We start from the raw sequence: 25988 nt of genomic DNA, 5'->3' as shown, positions 1-25988 counted from the left end.
AGTAAAGCCATTATTAGCATTGAAACCAGATAAAACATTTAGTATTGTCAGGATTATTAATATCTCAAGGCATAAAGTTATCCAAATAAAGAATTACACATTTTGAAAAGACAAGATTTAAAAATGATAATTTATTTTACTGTTACTGATTCTTACCCTAAATAAAAATTGATTGTTTCATTGATTGTATACTTATGAAAGCATTTGGTTCCTCATTTGGAAAATAATTAACTCCAGGTACCATCTAAGGAGTGTATTCTCATATTCCGTGCCAGCAGTACTTTTCCAATACTTAAGAAAAGCAATGTTTTTAGAGAATAACCGATGGCAATGCAATCCATATGTTCCTTTAGATACTTTAAACAATTTCTAGAATAAGCCTGTCAGTGGAGAGCTGAGTACTTGCATCAAAAACTTTGATAACCACTGCAAAACTGGGTTTACTGTATTCAGTTTTGGCATTTTTTTCGATGGTGCGACACTGAGGAAAACTATGATAAACGTCTTGTGAAATGTGTCGCTGTCTTTTTACATAGATGTTGTTGAACAGTTTGTTCCTGATGTAGCATAGTTTCTTTTATGCTGGGGTTTGAGAAGCTTCTTTCTGGACTCAGTACCAGAAGTGTTATGCTTCTTCAAGCAACTGGTTGGATTTTATTTTTACAGACAAGATTTATCTTGCAATTGATTGCATCTCCATTTAGGTAGTCTGCCAGGAATTTTACCACCAAATTTTTAGACACAATCCCCCCCAAACACAAATCATTATTTTTTAAAATTTTTATCAAAGTAGTATATAAGTATTTTTAACCAAGCAGTACATAAATAATTTAATTTAAAAAGCTGTTCTCTTCCCTATATCTCCATCTCCCCCATTCTACCCTTCCTATATATGTAACAGTTTATTCACTTATCAATTTAGAAATTACCTATTGTCTACTGACCTCTTTGTAGATCAGTTAGTAATTAGCTAACTTCTCCACACACCTGGCCTATTTTTAGAAATTATATAAGATGTTTTTAATTCTCTATAGATTAATTTTGTTACATTTAATAATTTACTTAAAGTCACTTGCTCTTCATCTAACTGTGGTAATATCCTTTCACTCCTTACTTGGAAAATGAGTGTATGATTTATCATTTCATCCACATTTTCTCATTCATTTCCACCTCCCAACCTCTGTCAGTTATGTTTTACTTTAACACTCTCAAGGTTGAAAACATATTTATCTGCATATTTATTTCAAATACCAAAAATTTGATAGCATTTATATAATTTTTTATGCTTTTTTATGGCTTGCCAAATAGAATACAGAAAATATTGAGGGAAGTTTGGAGAGAAAAATAATATAGATGCATAAAATTTAAAATAATAATGCTACAACCACTATGAAAAATCGTTTATCAATTTCTTAAAAACTTAAACATGCATCTACCCTATAATCCAGGAATTCTTCTTTTAGGCATTTACACAAGTGCTCATAGCAATTTTATTCATAATGGCAAAAAAATGGAAACATCCCCATCAAAATAATTCCATTTGTGTTGATTTGTCCATCAACACAAATATGTATAAACAAACTGAAGTATGTTTATATAATGAAATACTACTCAACAAAATACAAACAACCAAAAAATCAAACCCCCCAGAAAACAAATAAGAAAATGAACTATTGGGTTACTGCATGGAGAAACCTGAACAGTATTATTCTGAGTAAAAGAAGCCAGCAGAGTTTAATTCCTTTGTTAAGAATTTCAAGAAAAGGCAAAGTTTAGCTTTGATAATAGAAATCAGAACAGTGGCTGCATAGAGTGGGGAGTGGTATTAATTGAGAAGCGTATTGACTGAGGGGATTGGTAAGGGAAATTTCCAGAGTATTAGAAAGGTTCTATATCTTGAAAGTGGATGGGGACTGCACAGGTGAATGCATTTCTCAAAACTGATCAAACTACACACTTAAGATCTTTGCAGTTCACTGTATTAAAACTATTATTAATTTTTTAAAATGACATATCTTTCCCTACACAGTCTGAAATTTAGTTGAGAGACCAAAAAGTTGAACATATATAATTTTACTATTCAGTATAATAAGTGCTATGGTATAGACAAGCACAGATTTTCAAAAATGCGTGAGTATCATGTAACCCCACTATGGGTTAATCAAACCTGTTTCACTCCCCTTCTGTGATACATTTCCCAGACTCGTGGGCACTAAGGTAAAGACCGATGAGGTACATGATCAATGGAACGTTTGCACAGGTGATATCCTCTACATCTACTCCAGCCATAAACATCTAAGTACATTCCTCCATGTTTCTCTTTTATTTCTGTGGTGGACTTGAGAACCAGATAAAGTGAGCCTGGGTCCCTGAATGATCATGTGGAACAGAGCTCCTCTGCTGCCTTCTTTCCATACTGAAATGTGACGTGAGCAAAAAGCAAACATGTATTATGTTAAATTACTAGAAAGAAGGAAAAAAGAAGGGAAGGAAGGAAAGAAGGAAGGAAGGAGAGAGAGAGAGAAAAGAGAGAGGAAGGAAGGATGAATGGAAGGAAGGAAGAGGGAGAAAGAGGGAGAGAAAGAGGGAAGAGAGGAAGAGAAGAATCCAAGATTCTTAGGCCAGAGACTTAGTTTGGAGAGAAATAAACTATGGGAGGCAATGAAGCCATCAAAAATATAGGCCACCTGTTGGGTAGGCTGAGAGCAAATGAGCACAAATGATAGAACTTACTGAACACCATCATCATGTCATCCTCATAAAAAATAAAGGTAAAGATTCAAGAACCAGATTTTTTAGATTTTACTTTACTGTTTTTCAAAGTCAAATTCTTGTTTACAAAATAATGCTGTTCTTAATTAATTAATGCTTACAGTAAAATAGTGGTGAAAAAATTAAAAAGACAAGATGTATTTAATTGGGTCAAAGCAACAGTGTCCAGAAAGAGTATTGCTGCACATATATATATATGTGGGACATTTGTCCCATAATGTTTGTCATGGTTTTGTAATCAAAAATGGGTATATTTTTGGCAGAATTCAAGTGAGTTATCTGTGTGAACAACCTAAATTTGATGGAAAGGGGGATAATTTTCTCATCACTCCTAGCACTTCTCCCCTAAGGTTTACATGATTGTTTTCTTTTTATCCCTTGATTTCTGAGATTCCCAGACATTTTGCATAATTATAATGACATCTCCATACTTCTGGGAAAACTTTTTTCCTTACCCTGGTATCTTTTTGAGACAGACTTGCATGTTCTATTTTTTTTCCCTGTAAGATATTATCAAACATATGGTTTTTAACTATAAATGGTATCTAAACTGGTTTTTGATATGTCCAGAAATAACAAGAACCTATGAAATGTAAATGGTTGGGAGTTTGGGAATGTACATTTATATTCATTTATGTAATCAAGTTTATTGGCCACTAACCACTGTGCTAGGGGCATCACATACAGAGGAACTAAGGATGCATGGTCTCAAACTTCAAAACTAATTTACTTGCTTCTGAAACAGGTAGATAATAAAGAACATAATAAAGTAATTGCAATGAAGTCAAAGAAATAAAAAAAAAATAGGATGCTCTGAGATACCCTACTGAATGATGGGGGATTGAAGGTGGAGGTCAGGGAAGGTCCCTACTGACAGGAAGTGCTGTCTGAGCTGAGCCCTGCAGGAAGGACATGTGTATCCAGCCAGACAAAGATGGTGAGCTCTCTACTCTGGGTGAAGAGACCAGACTGGGAGTGTAACAGATACAGTGCTTTACGAAGGTTCTTCTTTCCTTCCTGCTCCAGCAGGGGGTATAACTAGTCCTAAAAACTCACATCAAGTTGCAAAATGGAAAATCTATTTCCACATGTTGATGTAAGTTGCTAGCATGGGGAAAATAAAATCTAAAATCCAGCAAGAAATAAAATTTTACTTAAAGAGAAGTGATTATAGTGATCACAGGTTTATGACGTTTACTTAAAGAATAATCAATATGTGTTTTAATGCGAGCAGTGACATTTCTATATTTTAAGAAAATAAAATTTCTCACTTTAGGAAATATTCATGTTGTTTTCTTCGTGCAATTTCTCACTTATGAGACTGTTGTCAGAGATACTAAAAGCTCTTCCTAGGTTTACTTACACAATAGCTAAGTGTTTTAGGCACTTTTTTTTAGTCTTAAGCAAAACTTTCACACTAAGATATAGTCTCATGCCTTTGCTACAGGAGCTTGTAATCTTTTATATAAGGTCTACTGAAGAGTGAGGTTTTAGTGAGGACTAAATATACTTACTCTCTGCATAAAATACTTCATAAGTTACACTTCAGACCCCATAATTGAAAATTTGAGGGGAAAATGTTAGCTCATGCATCACACGTAGTGTACTTCTAAATCCTTATGTATTTTCCTACCGCCTGATAAATTATAGGCTCCAAGGGCTTACAAAATGTTTCTCCAAAGTTTACTGGTTTTTAAATGCCATGTAAAGCCTGGAAAATCTTCCAATGATTTTAGACTTTTGCATCCTATCTGAATTGAGAAGAGGAATTAGTAATTTCAAAGACCCTCATAGACCAGGGCCTGGCAAACTGTAGCCTGTGGGCAAACTATAGTCCATGCTTGTTCTTAAAAAATTTGTGAGCTAAGAATAGATTTTAAATTTCTCAGGTGTTGTTAAAAAAAAAGGGGGAAAAAAAAAAGAGAATGATATGGGGCAGAGAGACATGAAGCCTGCAAAGCCTAAAATATTTACTATCTGGCACTTTACAGAAAATCCCTCCTTAGACAATCTGTACTGTTGTCTGGGCTAGAAGAAATATTTAGTGCACATGATGAGTAATTTTTAATTATTAAAACTTTGGTGATGTTTAGCTTATTCTAAAATTAACATTGTGGATGACTTATTATGATAAAAAATTCTAACTCTTTGCTGTATCTTTGTGCAATTTATAGGACAGAAACTCTAAAAGTAGCACCATAGTGTTAACATTTTATTTTATTGGTGTTAACTTTAATGAACATAAAGCTTTGTGAGATGTATAAATGCTGTTTAATAATAATAGGAGCAATAATAACTCTTATTCTTCTAAGAATATATATATAAATCTCAAATACTAAGGGAGATTTAATAGCAACATGAAAGTCACAAGCTGTAAATTGATTTTTCAGTCTTTCAACAATAAATTTGGTTGGCATTTTCATGTATCTGCAAAGTGCTTATTATTGTGTAATATTTGTCTAAATGAAGAATTAGGAAGAGTATTGTTCTGTATAAGAAAGATTCAAATTAATTTTAATTTTTCAGTTTGTGATACAGATTTTCAAATTTTAAAGGTTTTGATAAAAATCAGCTGTATATCTTGAGTTTTTCCTTTTCACGTCTATGTGAAAATCTGCAAGTTACTGTAAAAAAGAGTCAAATTACATGAAAATAATGCTGCTTTTCAAGACCTATGGCAGTTTAGTCATGACTACTGAAATGACATGCACTATAGCTGACCAATCTTTCTTTTCTTTCAGTAAACACTGTCATTCAAACTTTTTAATTACTTATATTAAAACTTCAGAGGAGCTTTGGGTGCTAACAACCACAATAGAAGCATGATTTGGAAGAATATATGAGTAAAGAAAATGTTGATTTTGTCAGAATTTGTAGATCTATAAATGAAGAGAGAGGTAAAATATGCAGGCTTGATATACTGTCTAATAAATAGGCCAGACATAAAATGTGTGCCCAAAATGCGGTATAGTAAAAATTACCTATCAACCTTTAAATTTGATATTCAAATATGTAATATCAAAAATATGATGTATTGTGCCTAAGTGGAAAATCTTTATTTCCAGCTGAAAATTTGATTCTCAACTAAGGAGAGTGGAAGAAGCTTGTCACTTTGTCCCTGGCTTGCCCTCACTAGGCATTCAGCATCTAGTCATCCAACCTCTCTGGGTCCAAGTTTCCTAATTTGGAAAAAAAGCCTCTCTGTCAAATTTAAAGTTTTCTCTGGGGCACAAATAATACAGAGTACACTAGAACCCTTTAAATAATAAACTGATATATAAATGTTAGACCTTGTTTTTATTAAATCCGTGGCTATACCTCCTTCTATGTTTCTTAACTTTTCCCAATATTGCTTTTTATGGAGACATTTTACATGTATTTATACCTTTATATTCAAGATAATGAATGGTAGTGCTATGCCATTCTTTTGAAATGTTTAAAATCTTCAATTAGGAAAATGTCTTAAATCTCAGTATGCTTGGATATGAAAAGAAGTGCAAAAAGGACAATCTATTGATGCTCTGAATCTTGAAGAAAATATTAATATCATATAACATACACTTGTTCATACATAATAAATTTACCCTCTCTGCAAAGCTAACCTTAGATAAGACGCTGTTATTGTAAATGTCTGCAGTTCTTTACGCTACCATTTAATTTGGTGGTGAAATCTCAACTGCGACATACCCACATCTCCACTAATTATCTTTTCCTTAAAATATTTTTGTATTAGTCAATACTTGAGTTGTTCAAAAACAGACACATGAGGAAACAGGTCAAGTAATCAAAAACCACTTCAGCAAACTCTGGATTTAGATTCTTTTTTTTATTTATTTTTATTTTTTTATTTCAGGATATTATAAGGGTACAAACATTTTGGTTATATTTTATGACTTTGCCTCACCCAAGCAAGGATTAGAGGCATGCCCTTCCTCTCTGCAACGCTCACCGTGTCCGTTAGCTGTGAGTTTACCCCCCAACCCCCTGATCCTTGGAGAACATGACTACTGTGTGAGCACCACAGTGTTGATCAGTTAGTGCCAATTTGATGGCGAGTACATGTGGAGCCTATTCCGTTCTTGTGATACCTCACTTCGGAGGATGGGCTAAAGCTCTATCCAGGAAAATATAAGAGGTGCTAGATCACTGTCGTTTCTTATAATTTGGATTTAGATTCTTAAATGACGTCATTACAGATGTGCCTACTTTGTCTTTCTGTGACTTCCATTGCTTTGTAATAGTGACATGGCCAACAGAAGCTCAGTGGGAAGAGAGCCTCCATTCTGCAGTTGGCTTTGCTTTCCTTCCACACGCCTTGCACTGGTGATGGGGCAGTGCCAGGTGTCTTGATGCTCTTCCGCAGCTTTCATGCCACACCAATGTTCCTCTTTCCTCCCTAAACCACCTCACTCCTCTGGAGCAAGTGCTACCAGATTATTCCATATTTTATGTTATGCTATTGTCTTCTGCTAGTCTCCTAAAAATTTCCCTTTATTTTGGAAGGGGGATCTTAAGAATTACCACTTGTGTAACTTTCACTCTTGAGACTCCCCAATGGGTTTCCTTCCGGCACACTTACGGTGAGGTCTGCAGCTTGATCACCACCCACGGGCCTTCCTTGCTCTAGCCTCAACCTCTCCATCCACAATTTTATTTCAAAAATGGATTTTACAAATAAGCTCCTCAAGTCTTTTTGTGTGAGACATATGGAGGAAGGAATAAAAAAAGATAAGTCCCAGAGAAGTTTACCCATACAGGGCAAAATTTCATCAAGAGTAGAACTGGACACTGGGTCCCAAGCCCCAGGTCCACGTTTCGTCTTTATGACAGGCTTCACCTGTTCCCACTGTACCCTCCGCCCTTTCTGTCTTCCTACGCAGCTGAGCTCTGTCTGCAGAGTCTGCCTGATTGCATAGCCTTCATAGAACTCCAAATATAAGTGAAATTACTGGTTGCATCATGCATTTCCGTTGTTCCTTTTAATGCTGCCTTTTGCAATATCTTTTCATATTTTATTTTAGGCCTCATAAGATTGCAAATGTCTCATAAACAGTGTTCCAGGAGAGTTCTTTGTTTTTGTTTTAATATTCTTATGAAACCTAGCAAAATGCAAAGTATATCATCCTCAAGTTAAAATTGTTTGGTGGCTTTTCTTGAGTGTTATTTAAGGTCATAAATTTTACATTAACATATATGTAAGTATGGATTTTACTTAGGTGACTTTGGTCAGGGCTTCTCATTGTTCTTGCAGTTGAAATTTAAAAAAAAAAACTATAGTGATGTTAAAATGCAGCCTTGGTTTGATAGAATTCTTATTTAGATTTGTGGATTCTTTGTAAATCTAAAAGCTAGCTGGAAAAGTATCTAAAAAGAAAGAAAAAACCTTCTCTAAATGTTTTTCTTGATGAAATTGTGTCACCAAGATGCAAAGAGGATGCTCTAGTAAATGTTAAAATTCAAGACCTACTGCTCAAATAGCTTTGTCTCATGAATGATTGAAGAAAGGTGTGGCTATTTTTAAAAAGATAGTAGTATGCAGCTCATTGAAGAAAACCAAAAAGAGCACAACAGGAATCATCCCTGAAGAGCATTTTAATTTTCAAAACATATAATTGAACTTGGTATAGAGTAAATATTGCCCATTAGGATTTCTGAGATCAAGTAAAGGTTATATAAAACCATTTAAATGCAAGGGAAATATTTCAACACACTCCTCATAATTACTAGGCCTTACATTATGCATTTTCTATTAGTGAGACTAGGAGTTTAACCAGGGAATGCAAGTTGAGGAACATTCTTCTACAAATTTGCTGTTATGATGCTTGTGTGAACTTAAACCAGTGCCTTCCATTATGATGCTATTCTATCCTTTTTATTAAAAGCATCATCTGATAAAGGGCTGATAACTAGAATCTATATAGAACTCGGGAAAATCAACAAGAAAAAATCAAACAACCCCATTAAAAAGTGGGCAAAAGACATGAACAGAAACTTTTCAAAAGAAGACAGACAAACATACGAAAAAATGCTTAACGTCTCTAATCATCAGGGAAATGCAAATCAAAACCATGATGAGATATCCTTTAACTCTAGTGAGAATAGCTTTTATCACAAAGTCCCAAAACAACAAATGCTGGTGTGGATGCGGATAGATAGGAACACTCATACACTGCTGGTCAGCAAACTAGTACAACCTCAATGGAAAGTAGTATGGAGATACCTCAAAGAACTGAAAGTAGAGCTACCCTTTGATCCAGCAATTCCAGTACCGGGTATTTACTAAAAGGAAAAAAAAGACATTCTATAAAAAAGACATCTGCACTCAGATGTTTATAGCAGCACAATTCACAGTTTCAAGTATGTGCAAACAGGCCAAGTGCCCCTCAGTAAATGAGTGTATTAATAAAATGTGGTATATGTATACCATGGAGTACTACTTAGCAATAAAAAAGTGATGAACTACCTATTCTGTTATCTTGGATGGAACTGCTGCCCATTCTACTAAGTGAAGTATCACAAGAATGGAAAAACAAGCACCATATGTGCTCACCATTAAATTGGTACTAATTGATCAAAACTAATGTACACATATGGGAAGTAACATTCATCAGGTGTCAGGTAGGTGGGAGTGGGAGGAAGGGATGGATAAATTCATACCTAACAGATGTGGTGTGCATTGTCTAGGGGATGGGCATGCTTGTCAGGTGGTACAAAGGCAATTTATGTAACAAAAGCATTTGTACCCCTGTAATACTCTGAAATGAAAAAGAAAATAAATTATATAACCTATACAAAAAAGACATCTTTCTTTGATTCTTATTAATATTATACCTTTTAAAATTATTATTAAAGATAATTTTTTAAAAATATAAACCTTCTAGTTTTATATAGAAGTAAATTTGATTTCTCAAGTCAAGAATACAGCAGACTAGCTATGTAAATAGTGCCTATGTTATGTCTTTTATGGTTTAAAAAATAGTCTTCTTCTAAATTTTTCTGTGCTTATGAGATAATTTAAACAAATATAAAAATAATATGCAGAATATAGTGTTAAAAATTCAAGTTATCTAAATAGGGACAGCTAGAATGCACATACCGAGTTAAAATAGCTGATGTGTTTAAAATAGCACAAGCTCTCATTAATTTGATTTATATCTCTTTCTTTAAATCTCCCTTGGATTATAATTTTATACTTGAATTTTCCCTGTTATTACTAATCAGACGGTGATCATTTTGAGGTAGAGTCTGTGTCTCCACACATCCCTGCATTTCCCGTATTGTCTTGCTCCACACTTACAATGCAATAGATAGTGTATAAATGCTAGTTGAATCAGTGTTATGTATGCCCAAAGAAAATCCATTTGTTCTCCTTGGGGGAAAAAAAAAAAGACCATGTGAGCTGTCAGTATCAGATAAGATTCATGGATAATTACTCTTTTGACACAATCTTCTATAATGAGAAAAATGGAATTAACATGTCTCTGACCCACTGAACAAACTCACTAAATGTGTCTATTCCAATAAAAGGCAGAAAACGCTGACCTCTTCACATGTTCAATTGTTCTCCTTATCTAACTGATATTAAAATATTATCTTAGATTTCTAATGGTTGTATGTGAAGATAATATGCAGATTTTTAAAAAGCACTATGGTTGGATTCTGTAAAATCATGTTTATTGTGTAACTTAAATGCAAAATACTAGAATTCATAATTTAAATATTTATGGGATGCTACAGTGGGTGCCATATAGTGTTTCATTCTTTTAACGTATATTTACCCAAATGAAAGACTCCATAGAAACTCTGGCCCATTTCCCACTTATGACTGGACTTATTTTTATCTTCTTTTTTTTTTTTTTTTTTGAAGAAAGAGGACTTATTTTTAAATAAAGGGAGTGAATAAAGTTTTTTCAAATTGTTTATAGTATAAGAATATAAAAAATCTTCCGTTGGGTAAGGAGATTTGTGTTTATTCTAGCATGTAGAGACCATGGTTGTTTCTAAAGTATTTTTCCCCCAATTTTTAAAATTCCATTTCTTTTTCCAGGCATTTCCTGGAAACATCAACTCTGATAGTGTGGTCCGGCATGACTTACAGCATCCGATCATTGCCCGCTATGTGCGCATCGTGCCTCTGGATTGGAACGGAGAGGGCCGCATTGGGCTCAGAATTGAAGTCTATGGCTGTTCTTACTGTGAGTATCCTATTGTTCAAATCTGTGGCAGGTTTTGTCATTTTCATTTAAGCAGTAGTATGTTTCTTAAAATTATTTAACATTACTTTCTCTGACAATAGACTACCTTTTATTTTATATTTTATATATATGTATATATAAAATAAAAGGTTGTTTTTCTATTTGTATTTTGTAAATGTATACTACAGACACACAAACATGTAAGAAAATTCTAACTATACGTTAAGTAAAAGATTTGGAAAGCAAATTTTTTGTTCAATAGACTAAAACAACAAAGCTTATTAATTAAATTGCTTAAAGTCTTATGAAATATTTAAAAATGAGAAACCTATATTATCCATCTTTTTGGTTTTTTATGATGGATTTTGGATACATTCTTTTTTTTTTTTTTTTTACTGCCGCTATAAAATGGTTTTATTATTAAAATCTAGATCTCTTAATTTATTCACACATAATCCACTGTAGTTTATAATTTGGGTGGACCAGGGTCATAATAGTAAGTCTTTTTTTTTTTTTTTTTTGTCTTTTTTGTTTCAGCTCATCATGGAGGGGGTACAAAAGCTCAGGTTACATACATTTCCAGTTCACTAAGTCTCTCGTCAGCTATGCCTGTTCTTAAATTAAAGCCAACCACTGAGTTTTAAAGTCCTTTTCATTATATCTTTCAACAAATTTTATTTGTTGCTTTTTCAAATATGCATGGCCACCTAAAGAGTTTCTTTTCCCTTAATTGTATTTTAAACCTCCCTTTTTTATTTATTAAATACATTATACATATATCTAATGATCCAACATATGGATTTTTAGGGATTATAATTCTGCTATCTATTTCTACTCATTTTTTGCCAGTGGTACTGTTTTCTTCTTTTTCTCTTCCTCCTCCTTGTTCTTCTTCTCCTCCCTCTTCTTCCTATCCTTCTTGTCTGCCTATCCTTTTTATCCTCATCTTCATGCTTATCCATCTTCTTGACTGTGACCTTAATTTTTTCAAAACTTTAGCTCTGGAGTTTCTTTCAGGCCAAGGTTGAGGGTAGATTCATCTAGAGAGGACTTATCTTTGCTTATTTGCTTCTGTGAAGGAAATATCAACACAGAATTGCTTTAAAGTCTATCTCCAGTTGTTCTTGTTTTTTGAGACTTCTAGATATCATAAATTCAATCTTCAAACACATGTTTTGAAAACACTGGCTTCAGAGTATGAATTCCCCAGTAAAATAATTTTCTTCCTCTCAGGAAATTTTTCTTCCTGTTCTTTCAATTGGCTGTGGAAGGTAGGGATGCTGGGTATGGACAGGGAGGGAAATTGGGATGCCAGCTTTTTGCAAGAAATCTCTTCCTTTTAATTCATTTGAATTTGATTTTAAATAGTGTCACTACTGGTTACCATATTGGACAGTGCAGCTTAGAGAAACCAAAACATCTTCTTGATGTTTTTCTTCCATGCCCTTTTATTATCTAAAGAGCACATAACATTTATTTTTAAAATGTTAACGTCTGCTTTTTTCTTAGTTTTGAAAACAACAATTTAATCATCCTGGAAACCTTTTACAGTCAAAAATACAATGACTAGTCATCTTCCTAACCACTTAGTCTTTCTAGCTCTCTTAGTGCATGTTCTGCTCCTATGAGAAACTACCCAAGACTGGGTAATTTATGAAGAACAGAGACTTACTTCTTACAGACCTGGAGGCTGGAAAGTTCAAGATCAGTGGGACCCCATCTGGTGAGGGCCTTCTTGCTGCATCATCCCATGACAGAAGGTGGAAGGGCAAATAAGAGAGAGAAAAAAAGTCGGAAGAAAGGGGACCAAATTCATCTTTTATGAGGAATGCTTTCCCGTGATATTTAACCTACTCTCAAGATAATTGCATTAATCCATTCATGACCTAATCACCTCTTTTAAAGGCCTTGCCTTTCCACACTGTTGCATTGGGGATTAAGTTTCCAACACATGAACTTTGAGGAACACATTCAAACCATAGTACACGCCAAATGTCCAGATTATATTTGCATTTTACTATTTTTGAAGAATGTAAATTACATTTATCTCTTTTCCAAAAAAATGCATGTCTGTAATAAGAAAAAGATTTGTTAAGCATATTTGTCATGGACAACTGTCCAAGAGTTACTTTGATTTAAATTCTCTATACTGCAGTTCAGACTAGAGTGAGCCCTTGGAAGATGACCCTCTGTTTGTTCTTGAACTTAGTGAACTGTTGTCTCAATGGCTTGTTTGATTTTTCAGTGAGAAAGAGAATCATGTGTGTTTGAATAGGGAAATGTAGATTCGATACACCCTTCTATTTTGCTCTCCTAGGCAATAGCAGTACTGTGTTTTTTCCTCCTCAGCAAGGAGAAATGTGGCTTTGATCACGCCTACTCTTTCTGGAACCACCTCAGAGGGTTATCTGGGATTTATCTTAAACCTGCAGGTTAGGGCATGGGGCTTCTTTTATTTCGAAGTTTGCCAGAAGGTCTAGAGAGGGAAAAATTGTAATATGAGCCCTGTTTCTGTTTGAGCGTGTGCCTATTGCAGTTCCCCTTGTGTTCATTGTATTTCCTCTGTGCAGTCCTTCCATGATCATTTTGTCATCTGAGAAATTAGTTACTTCTCAAGGTTGCAGTAAGATGTTCACTCTGTTCCAGGTGGAGTTTAGTTCCAGGCCACTGCTTTTTGAAGCCTTTAGGGTTTCTATTGTTTCGATTTCCTTCCTGACTTGCTTTGAATATAATATGAATTCCAGCTTCAGTAAATCTAAACTCATTTTAAATTATTCTGCTCCCTCTACATTTGGTTTTCCCTCAAGTTTAGTTGAAACAAGTGCATGCTGTTATTTTTGAAACTTAGCAGTATGTCTCACGTCTTTTGACTCAGTAAGCTGTCTCCCCCAGCAGCGACGCTAATCTTCTTACTCTATGCTAGAGAGACTTGGTGGAGCAAAAGGGAGAAGTCTCTTTCTAACACTTGCTAAAACTCACGGATGGCTTCATTGCTCAAGCATTCATTAATAAAAGCCAAACACAGTTTATTGATGGAAGTAGTAAGCAATATTGATGGTAAAAATACTAAATTAGCTTTTACACAGAGTCTTCCTAAGAGTAAGGTAAGCACCTTGGGAAACCAGGCTACACACAGCTAAAGCAGTTTTTGTATATGCCTTTTATTTGGATGAATAATTAATAAAACCTAAATATATGACCCCATGCAAATTGTGGTGGAAAATTGGTGCAGGTTGAGAAGAAAAAAAAACGAAGAGGAGCCAAAAAGAAATAGAAGAAGGATAGAATCTGGTTCTCCTGATGCTGTGCCAGTGGCACATCTGCATCCTCCAATGACAGTGTCCTCTTGTAGGGACCACAGACTGGCTCCCACAGTGCCCGTTCTGCCCAGGCAAGAGATGCTGCCAGGTGTATATGTACTGGTTTCCTGGGGTCTCTGTGATAAATTGCCACAAACTGTGGCTTTGAATAGCAGGATTTATCCTGTCATGGTTCTGGAGGGCAGAAGTTTAAAATCAAGGTGTAAGCAGGGTTGGTTCCTTCTGGAGCTCAGAGACAGATCATTTCATGTTTCTCCCCCAGCTCGTGGTGGGGTCTGCAGTCCTTGGCGTTCCTTGGCTCGTTGCTGTATCATTTCAGTCTCCACCTCTGGCCTTCTCCCCTCTGTGTGTGTCTTGGTCTCTGTACCGTCCCATGACCTTCTTATAAGGACACCAGTCATTGGAATTAGGACTTACCCTAACCCAGCATAACCCCATCTTAACTAATCACATCCACAAAGACCCAATTTATAAAGGAGGCCACATTTTGAGGTTCGGAGTAAATGTGAATTTTGGGGGAACACTATTCAACACAGTACAATGTGCATTCATTAAAACTGGTAAGAATTTTTGTTCAGATCAGTGCAGGTATGCAGAAAAATAAAAATCACTCTTGAAAGTCAACCCATGTTTTCCTATTTAAATAAGATATTTAATTTTGTATCACATAGAAGAGTTCCAGATAGTTTTATTTTGTGTTTATGATTTACTCAGTTTATCCAGTGAACATTTACTGTATTCAGGCTTTTAGAAACAACTTAAAGCATAGGCTTTGCCATCCAGGATGCTGGTGTTTGGCAGAAGAGATGGACAAGTAATAGTTTCAATACTTTGTGATAAATGCTGTCACAGAGGAGACCTCACCTATGTTGATAATGGGATAAGGTGTCATCTACCTTAGAAAGCAACAGAAATTAGGGTGATGAAGCATTCCAGAAAAAGCATTTTCAAAGGCAGAGACATGGAGGTGAGAGTGTAATTTATTTCATATTTGCAGTTAGTTATTATTAGCAACATAAGTCTCATTTTAATACACATATATTAAAATGGGAGTAAGCATGTGGTTTGGAGGATCAATATATTTGTGACAGAGATTCATCAATCCTATTAATATTAATTGAATTCTACCATTTGTAAGGCATTTTGCTAACTTTCAGTCTAAAATGCAAATCGGACCATATCACACCTGTGCTTAAAATACTTTAAAGAGAATACATTGCCTATAAAGTCCAAGCTGTTAGTTTAAAATATAATTTTCCCCCGCCCACCAACTATTTCTTGAGCCTCATATCCTGTCGTTTCCATGTTGCATTTTATGTTTCAAATAGGAATACAAAGTATTCATATTTCCAAATACATGAATGCATCCTTTAATGTGCATTCACTCAAGAGATTTTTCTCTGACTGGAATACCTTCTCCACCATCCTTCACCTAAATGAATCTTTTTCATCATCTAAGATTTGCTTGAGATGAGATTTTTAACACAAAGACCTCTTGTTAAATGTGATTCCAGAATGAATCACATCTTTCTTTTCTTGACTCCCATAACATTGTGTGAATATTTCCAACGGAATATTTATTAAAATATTCCAAAATAAAGTAGACTGTAAGACATTAGTGAGGGGAGGAGGCATAAACTGTTACCTTATTCACCATTGGCGTTTCATTAAACAGCAGATTCTCCATACACAATAAATGTTTGCTGAAATGAGCTATTATCAGGTATAAACAATGCAGACATAATTTATTACCTCAGTGAAAACTGATTACTGTTTGAGGCTGTATGGATTCTTTTATTGGTCGAACAGGACATGATTCTATGGCATCATATTGAGCAGTGCTCTAGGGGTCTAAAAAAATGTTAAAATAATTGCTGAATGTGATAATAGATACCCCAACAGGCCACATAAAGCAATTAACTGCGTTTCTTTTTCCAACTTAAATATTTCTAGACCTTGTATTATTTCTAGTTAAGATTATTTTAAGCCATAATTTCATGAGGCTGCTTCATGGTTACAAATATAAATTGCTTATCAAAGGAAAAATATACCACTCATTAATTATTTTGGGTTATATACCCAGATTACTGTGAAAATAAAAGTAAATCAACATGAAATAGATTTAATAGATATCAAGTTATACAAGATAAAGAGGTAATTAAAGTTGAATTGTTATGCTAGCATATTATGTGTGTAGCATATGCTGTGTTCTTCAGTTTTCACACAAATAGGTAAAAATAAATAAATTTGGTATGTTAACAAAAATATTCTCACCATTAAGAGAAATCAAACTTAGATTCAAGCATACGTAATGTTCTTTAACTCTTTAAAAAATTCCTTAGCACTGCAGTTGAAATACTTTATAATAAAAAGATGATTCCTGTATATCTAACAGTGGCTCACCTTGGAGGTGATAATGCAGCAACTGATATATCATCTTTGCAGCAGTCTGATATTTTTGAGATGGTGAAAAAAATATACTGGATCATTTGTGTCATGATCTTTACTTAATTTAATAATGTCAACTTAAAGGTATAAACATTATAAGATAATAAGGTATTATATTACCGACAAATTCGGATACTCAATGGTTCTCATTTCTAAATCAATATTTGAGGGTAACATTTCAATTAAAAATACTTAAAGCATGAAAAAATTAATATTCTCATTTTTCATGCCTATGAGGATACATGTTATCAACATTTAATTATTTCTTTTCCAGTTTAATTTGCTTACCTAGAAGATAGTTACTATTGAATCTGTTCAATGAGAAAACATGGCGGATATAACTTTCTGCTTAGGTGCAAAACTGTTGAAAATGGTAGCTACTTTATAGTTTGAAGAATTATTTAATAAGATACTGATTTAGAATTGGATTCACATCATATTGCTGCAAAATCTAAATTTAAATTTACTCTCAAGAACTTTCAAAGTTCAGTTGAAATATAAAATCAACAGTGTTGATTTAGAAGCAAATTGAAATCACTGGTAGAGAATAACATGCAATTAAACCTATGTTTGCAGTTCTGAGTTAAGAATAACTATATACTTTGTGGAATAAAAGAAGATATAATTTTTATTGTACACACTAAAGTTTCTTTTACAAAATAATTTTCCAAGAAGAGTATATATATTAAAAGCAAAGTATACACAGCATTATGGTAAGTGGTTGAAGGGAAGAATAAAATAATGAAAGAGAACTATGCTTCAGCATGCTTTATAAATAAGATATTTTGATTAACACAAAAAGGAGCCATTTGTGTACTCTATAAGAACTTCAAAGCTAAAAATTTCCCAAGAGATCTTCCAACCCAATCCCTTATTTTACTAATGAGGAAACCAAAATCCACAGGGTTATGTGACTTGCATAAATGAGTTGATCACAAACCTAGAAATCCTATGCAGCAATAGCTCCCTCTCTGACATTTGGTACCTCTCTCCTCTTGTTTATTTTTCTTTTCCTCTTATCTCTCCACAAGGGCTTTTTATAATCATAGTGATGGTCCACAGAAAATGTTATTTTGTGGATTCTAATGACTATACAATTGTCTGGCCCATCATTTTTCACTATAAGAACATATAAAATGAGGTATCTAGCAAGAAAAATATTTCAGTAGTATTGTGCAATCCACATGTCCAATAGGAAAATTTAAGTGACTGGTCTTCTTCATAACAAACTCATTTAAGGACAGCCTAAAGAAACACAACTCAAGCTTTCATTGCATTTTCGTGAAGAAAGTTTATCAGTCTCAGTCAGCATATTTCCTCAGGTAATCTTACTTCATGAGATATTTTAACTACCTTTTACACATATGTTCATTTTTATTTATGTTAGATGATTGCAGAAAGTATTAAAGTCTAAGTTACAGTTATATGGTCCATCATCAGTTTACTTATAATCCCTGTTAAATATGAGGAAAGAGGTAAAATTTAAAACACTGCAAATATATATAAAAGATTCTTTTATTGGCTTTCATTCTTGTGTTGTTAGTCTTAATTATCGCCTATTTAAATTAGCTTAACTAGGGAGAAGAGCAAATATTAATATTTAAGATGTGGTTATCATCCTCAGGAATTAAAAGTAACAGTATAATAAAATAATCAGTATGCTGACTTTTAAAATTTCACAGTCTAAATTGCTTCAATTAGAAATCAGTTATTTTAAAACATTAAGTGATTTTATTCCTGTTAGAATAGTATCAGATTTTTTATAGTTAGGCTTATAAAGCATTGTCATCATTGCTTAACTTATTTTTTATATTTCTAAATGAATATATATATGTTCTCATGCACAAAACAGTGTCATGTTAGCCTCTTCAGCCGTTCATTCTTATTTCCATGGACTGGGAGGAGTTACAGAAGTTGCCCTGTGTTCCCCTTCACTCACAATTATTGGGGGAATAATCTCAGAGGAAAAAGAAGACAGGCAACCTGGCCTGATCTCTCTGTAAACATTCTGAATTTTGAAACCCAAAGCACTCTCAAATAATGATCTTTCCTAGGAAGAAAATCCTCATCTATGGCCCAGTTTGAGCAGGATGTCTCTGTTTTAGGCATCTCTGATTTACAATCCTGGCCCCCTGAAAAATAACTCATGAGCTAGGTGACCATTGAGATATTAAAGGGAAATGTTTCATAGCCTACACGCTTTTGTGTGCAGTAATAAACTGCATACTTATTAGAGACCTTCCTGTTACTGTAGGCCAGAGAGCACATGTCTGCTGGAAGAAGGAAAGACCCCGGGAACTCAGCGGTGTGTATCACATCCCTCAGTGCTTTGCTTGTCCCTCTGGTTTAATTGTCTCTTCTTCATCCTGTTGGTGGGTGGGGGGAGTTATGGGGATGGCTGATCCCCTAACACTTGACACAGGACAAATGAGACTCATAGCATACATGTTGCAAAGAAAAATGACCCCTTGAATTCTCATATCTTTTATCCGTGCCATTCGTGGAGAAGCATGCAAAATTTCTTTAAAAATTTTTAATTTAAGTGATTTTATATAGAGCCATTCCCAATTCCTTTTTCTTTTGCCATTAGTTGTATCATCTTTTCAACTAGGATCAGTTTGAACCTATACTCTCCTTTGGTTAATCTTACATTTTCCTTATTGTTAATTTAAGTTTGGGATCAAGACGAGATTGACTGGACCTTCCACACAGTTTCAGCTGAGAATTATTTATATGGCTGTTCCTTTGCATTTTACTTGTATCAATGGACTGTCAGAAATAACAAATATTATAGAATGTACTTTGCTAATAGGTTAAAAACTTATATTGTTTTCATATGCTTCATTCACTTTTGAGAGAAAAATTAACCTTAATGTGTAACATGAAGGCTGATTTTCACTAAAACAGAGCAAGTAAGTAAATAAACAAATAAATGAAACAGAAGCTTTGTCCTACTTCTTAGCTTCCTCTTCAAAGGGCTCTGTGTCTAATAATTAAGGAAAAGGCAAGGGCTTGATTTTGCATTTTTGCACTTGTAATAACACTTTCCTTGACCACACAACGCCGCTTAACATCATATGACATGTAGAATGTGTTAGCAATCCCAGTCAGATCTTTCCAATCCATGTAAAATGCTGTGTGCACTTACTCCTGTCTCAGAAGGTTATAAGAAATGGAATGATACAAACGAATGCTTTTCAGATTTTGAGGGTGAAGTCACTGTATCATCTCAATCATGTTTATTCAGAGATGTAAATGGTGGGGCATAACGTGTAAACGGGGTAAAAACATGTTCTATCTAAAGTTCAAGCGATTGCTTTAGAAGTTGATGTTGTTAAATTGGTTTGGCTGATGTTTTTATTGTTTTTAAATTAAACTGAACAAGTCAAAGAGCTATTTCAATAACTGTAAGTCCTCTCAATTTGGTGCACATAATTAAGTTACTTAGTAATAGTCTTGACTACAAAACTGGTGGGGGGATATATGAGAGTTTTGATACACACACACACACACACACACATTTTTTGGGGGGGGACAGGTAAATAAAATAGATACTCTTGATCATGATCTTATTTCTATTTATATGCTGGGATCACATTTCAAAATATTACTATCCCCATGCTTGCTTTTTAATTGAGGAAATAAATGGTGATTTGGTTAACTAAGCTATCATTTGTTAGGTGATTCCCACTAGCTTGAATCAGAAATATATCTGATAGGAAATACTAGAACTAGAAGCTGAATAATAACTAGCACTTATTGAGTGTGTCTGGCTGATACTGGTATGTCCATTTATGTGTGTTATGAATGCTGAAAAATAGGTAATTATACTCCCATTTTGCAAATGAGAAAACCAAAGTTGAAGAAACAAAGTAACTTACCCTCATATCAAGTAATGCCACTTTAACTTTTTTCTTTCCATCAAAGTATATTATTGCCTCTTAAAGGCAGCATAAAATCAGAGTATAACAAAATCATAGTAAGGATGGTTATAATCATAATTATTATCATTATTACTGTAATTATAGTTGGTATGTAGCATTTATTGATCACTGACTATGTGTCAGATATTATGCTTAAAGTGCTTTGTTTAAATCTCATAATACTGCTACAGCTTAGGAACAATTATCTCCACTTTACCAATGAGAAAACTAAGGGCAAAATAAATTTTTGTTTATTCATTCCATCAGTGAGTGTAAAAGCAAGGGCACTGATGTATTTGTTTCTTTATTGGTTGCTCATTCTCAAAGGCTTCCAAAAGGACAACTGGAAAAGAAATTTTCTCTGTGCCTGACTGGAACACAATATAGCCAAATTAATTTTTTTCCTAAAAAATTCAAAGTTGTGACAAAAAGGGAAGTGGTTCAAAAAGCAATATTGAACAGCCACTAAAAATTATTTAAGGAATTTTTCATGACAAAAATAGCCATATATTAGGTGAAGAAAAGCAAAATATAAAATTGTTAATATAGAACAATAGCTCTTTCACTTAACGGTTTGATTTTAAAAAATGCAAAATCGTGTCAAAATACTAATTATATTTATTTCTGGTATGTGATATTATGGATAACTCTTATTTTTTATACTTTTTGCATTACTAATATCTTATAACTTCATTGCTAATAATCAAATTTTACTATAATCATAGAAAAACAAATATTGCATGATTCAACTTAAATGACATATCTCAAAAAGTCAAATTTATAGAATCAAAGAGTAGACTAATGGTGGAAAGAAAGAGGAAATGGAGAATTGCTAAGCAGTGTGGGCATAAAGTGTGAGCTAAGCAGATGAATGAGTTCTAGAGATTTGCTGTACAACATTGTACCTATAGTCAATAATAAAGTATTGAACATAAGTATAGATCTCATGTGTTCTTACCACTATAAAATAAAATTTTAAAAACTGTTAACAGCCTAAAGTATGAAAAATGGAGAAAATACATATAATTTGCTCAAAAATGTCATTTTTAAATATATGCAATATTTGAACCTCAATTTACAAAATCAGATCTGCATGAAAATTCTCATCTCTTTATTTATCAGTAATTTTAATTTCAAGTTCCTATCTTGCTGTTCTTCTGGGAAACTTAATCTGAGTCAATCTTGATGTCATTCCATTCTAGGGGCTTATTGTATGATTGTGTGTACATACTTGTCTGTACACAGTGGCACACGTGTGTACACACGGATCTGTCCACAGAGACTGGTTCTGATGCTTACACTGGCCCCTGTCTGTTTTCCCTTCTGCTCCCAGGCCAGTGATCCTCTGCTGCTTCTCTGCTGGTCTTGAGAACTTAAGCCAGTTGGGAACTTGTTGATGGTTCACCCACAATTATCCCAAAATAGCTACAGTTACTTTATTTAAAAGAAAATATTAAACTACCTGAATAAACTAGTCTACTTAATGTTCAGATGCTAATAATACAATTCAAAAACTGTTCTTTATGATATGTATATATATAAAATTAATATCATTAAAAGTACCTAAAATCTATATTTTAAATGTCATAGGAAAAGAATCAGTGTAGTATCTCCATATTATGGTGATTCATATGTCACAACTTATCTCTGTTTGAATATTACACAGAATGCTCAGGGTAGTAATAATTCGAAGAATCATTCACAATGTCACTTTTTAGTTTTGAACAAAATATGCATGTACAGAGATTACGTGTGTTAACCATACTTTGAACTGTAACATTATCCTGTACGATAAGGGATATGGTGTAATGAAAAGAGATGGCTCTTTGGGTTTAAATACAAAGTAAATGCCACGTTTACTTAATGGGTGATTTGAGATGGTTGCTTAAGCTTTTCAAATCCCCACTTTGCCGCTTCACAATGGAAGTAATAATGCTTACTCCATAGATTTGTCATGGGGATTAAATTAGGTAATAAACGTAAAGGGCTTAACTCAATAGCTGGTTCAAGGTAAGCATTCATAAATATTAGCTATTATTATTGTTGCTGTTCACATTTCCTACTTCTTCCCTTTGATGACACGTAGGATTACTTTGAAACTCTGTGTTTATTTCCTGTGTTTTCAACTCTCAGATGAATTTTATTATCTAGCAACTGTGCTTACCCTCACAAGAAAACATACCTTAAACATTAATTAAGCATCAAAAATGAGGTCTTCATTCTAACACAGAGTAATAATGATTTTCTAGAAGGAGTTGCCTTCAGATAAAAAAATTAATTTACAATACTCAGAAAAGGGGTTCTCTGCAATGATTAACCTTAAAGAAGAGCAGAGGATAGGCATTGTGGAGCCCGAAAATGTCTAGAGGTGTCCGGCCTCTTGAGTATTTTCTGGTCCAGACACTAAGTTTGCAGATGAAGAACTAAGAACTTCCTGAAAGAGGAAATGCATCCCCTGAGACCACCCCGCAAGGCACTAGTAGTAGGACCGTGTTGGACTGGGTTTTAGTGCTCAGTCCACTACTCTTCCACTATATGATGTTAAAGGTGACACGTATGTATTTGAATTCAATCCATAGATGGGTGTTGGGTCTGAGCATTCTGCCTTACATACAGTAGATAGTCTTGAAATATATTTGAAAGAATAAATCCCCGTTTTATCTATCAAAAATATAAAATGAGTTTGTTGGCGAGAAATAAGCAGTTACTCAGCCATATACACTACAGGTTAACTATGAAACCACAGGTAAGAGACAGGCTAGGGCCCTGTACATATGTGGACATTTTGCTAATATGTAGTTAAGGATGAGGCTAATGAAAATCTCAGTTTTTTCCCGGATAATGAAAAGAATTGTTGCAAACCCAATGGAACTAAGAAGGGGGTGGGGAGTATATTGGCCCCAGGGAAGTAGAGAATGTTTGTGCTTTAGCTATTTTTAAATCATAAATTAATTCATGGGGGAATCAGAAACACAAGGCAAAAATGTCTAATAATTAACACAGAGTTGAGCATAAGGAATTAAAGGCACGTATATTTGCCAAAAGGACTCAGCATATCAATGGCATCAAAATCACTGTGAGAATTGCTCTTATCAAGTCACGGTTTGGATTTCTTAAAACTGTATGATCATTTGAACATCATAGGGGAGTAAGGGTATGTAAGTTAGCCAAGAATTACAGCAACTTTTGAAAAAGAGAGAAATGAGAAACAAAAAGAAATATAGAGGGACAACTCATTACAGTCAATGTAAAAAATGAATTTTTGTTGCTGGGCACAGTGGCTCATGCCTGTAATCCCAGCACTTTGGGAGGCTGAGGTGGGAGGCTCACTTGAGGCTAGGAGTTTGAGAGCAGTGTGGGCTACACAGCCAGACTCCATGTCTACAAAAAATAAAAATAAATTTAAAAGTTAGCCAGGCATGATGACACACACCTATAAATCCTAGCTACTTGGGAGGCTGAGCCAGCATGATTGCTTAAGCCCAGAAGTTTGAGGCTGTAGTGAGCTATGATCATGCCACTGCACTCTAGCCTGGGCAAAGTTAAGACCTTGTCTTGAATAAAGAAAAAAAGGTCTGTTAATAGCACTGTTCTCAATCTTTAACCAACATCCTTTAGTGATTTTTAAGTATAGCATTTATGCTTTTGGAAATGACACGTTAAGGTAGCAATACTAATATTCTTTATATTAAAATGCTGACTAACTGATAACATGCTGTTTAATGCATCATTTTACTTTTTAATTCCAGAGAGTTTTTAGTAATGATGTATTGAGTGAGCATTAACAAAAGATTATTAAAATTCTCATGCCAGCTAAATTGATATATCAGAATTCTCATGACAAATAGTTCATAAAATTGTTTCATACACTGTGAAAAAGAACAGAATAATACCTGCGCGCCCACACACTCTGTATATTGCTATGAAGTCCATATTCTACCATAAAAACCTCTCCACTGTGTAAAGAGGCTGAGGGCTATTTGATGAGAGAGAAGCATCTCAGCTGCTAAACGATGTGGAAGAATGCTCTGACTGACCACACAGTTCTATAGAGATTTGACATTTTCCCTGTGCTTTGCATGGCATTCTTCACAGAAGGTGAATGTTGCTTGGATTCTCTTGAATGCACACATACCACCTTTGTCTCCTCCCCTAACCTCTTCCCCATCTCCAGCTTAACAGTTCGTACAGTATATTTTCTATAAACAGTTACAACATATTCAGTTGATCAGAGAGGGACCTATTGAATGTCAATATATCTTTAAATAAAGAACAATGAAGAAGAAAGAGGTGCAGAGAAGAGAAAATTATTCTCTCCATCTCCAGCAAAGCTTTATAAATCCATGCTCCAAAAATGTTAAAATCTTCACATTTGACTGACCTTATTTCAGTCTAGAAAGACAAATTTTTTTGTAACCAAAACTCTGTAAATCCCACATCAAGTTTGCAGTTTCCAGAACTTAGATTCCTTATAAGCTGATGAAAGTGTTTAATCTACCCAAGTGAAAAGTAAAACACTGGGTCCTCAAATGTCTCTGAAATTAATTAAATCTGTCCTGTATATTTTTTTTCTTCTAATTTCTGCTTCTTGTAGAAAATCTTGCAGATAAGATTGGATTGAAAGGCACAAGTAGTCAAGAAATATACTATGCTATAGAGCCTTGTCCAAATTCTGGCTCCCCCCTTATTAACTATGAAGCCTTAGACAAGTCATTGATCTTTTCTGAACTCAGTTTTCTATTTACTAATATAAGGTAAATGTAATACCTATTATTTAAGATTGTTAATTATTAAAGAGTTCAATTGAAAGTGTCTCACACACAGTAATTATTAAATAAAAGGCAGACATTTAAATCTTTGCTTAGAGACTATTTTGTGTTATAAGTCAAGAAATATATTGAATAAGAAAAAATTCAAATTGTGGACAAACTTGTGATCTAAATAAGTCTATTTGTTCCAAATATTCAAGAAATTGAGGAAGTACAATTCTGACATATAATTTAAGATAATCTTTTCCAACTCTCATATTTAAATACCAGACAAGTGAGATCCAGAGTGACTGTAATTTGTTGTTTGCCAACTGACTAGTCAGTGGCAGACACGGAATTGAACCCACATGTCTGTCATGTGGATAAATTTTTATCCTTATATTCCATTGCTTTTATGTTCAATTTACCCTATATCCTAAAATTTTATGAGCAGTTAATTATGTTTTACTAGTGTATCAAATCTATTACCCATTTCTTGAAGACATGAACTTTATAAAGAGTAACTATTCTCAGTACACAAAAAATGTAAATTGCTAAAAGCAGGTACTTATTTTTAAGTTG

The 25988-nt window shown here is 34.1% G+C and overlaps 1 protein-coding gene across 2 annotated transcripts in view; it reads left to right on the top strand.

The window, feature by feature from the left end:
• The window catches only part of CNTNAP2 (contactin associated protein 2), a 1715168-nt gene that overhangs the window by 701637 nt on the left and 987543 nt on the right, over positions 1-25988 (top strand). For both annotated transcript variants that reach the window (XM_045565113.1, XM_045565114.1), the window contains one exon: positions 10820-10967. In XM_045565113.1, coding sequence (XP_045421069.1) covers positions 10820-10967 — 148 coding nt within the window. The remainder of the gene's footprint in view (positions 1-10819; positions 10968-25988) is intronic.

Source organism: Lemur catta, chromosome 11 (genome assembly GCF_020740605.2).
Source record: "Lemur catta isolate mLemCat1 chromosome 11, mLemCat1.pri, whole genome shotgun sequence".
Taxonomy (NCBI): Eukaryota; Metazoa; Chordata; class Mammalia; order Primates; family Lemuridae; genus Lemur; species Lemur catta.
The sequence above is the reverse complement of the archived record's forward strand: the minus strand, read 5'-3'. Positions and strand labels throughout refer to the sequence as shown.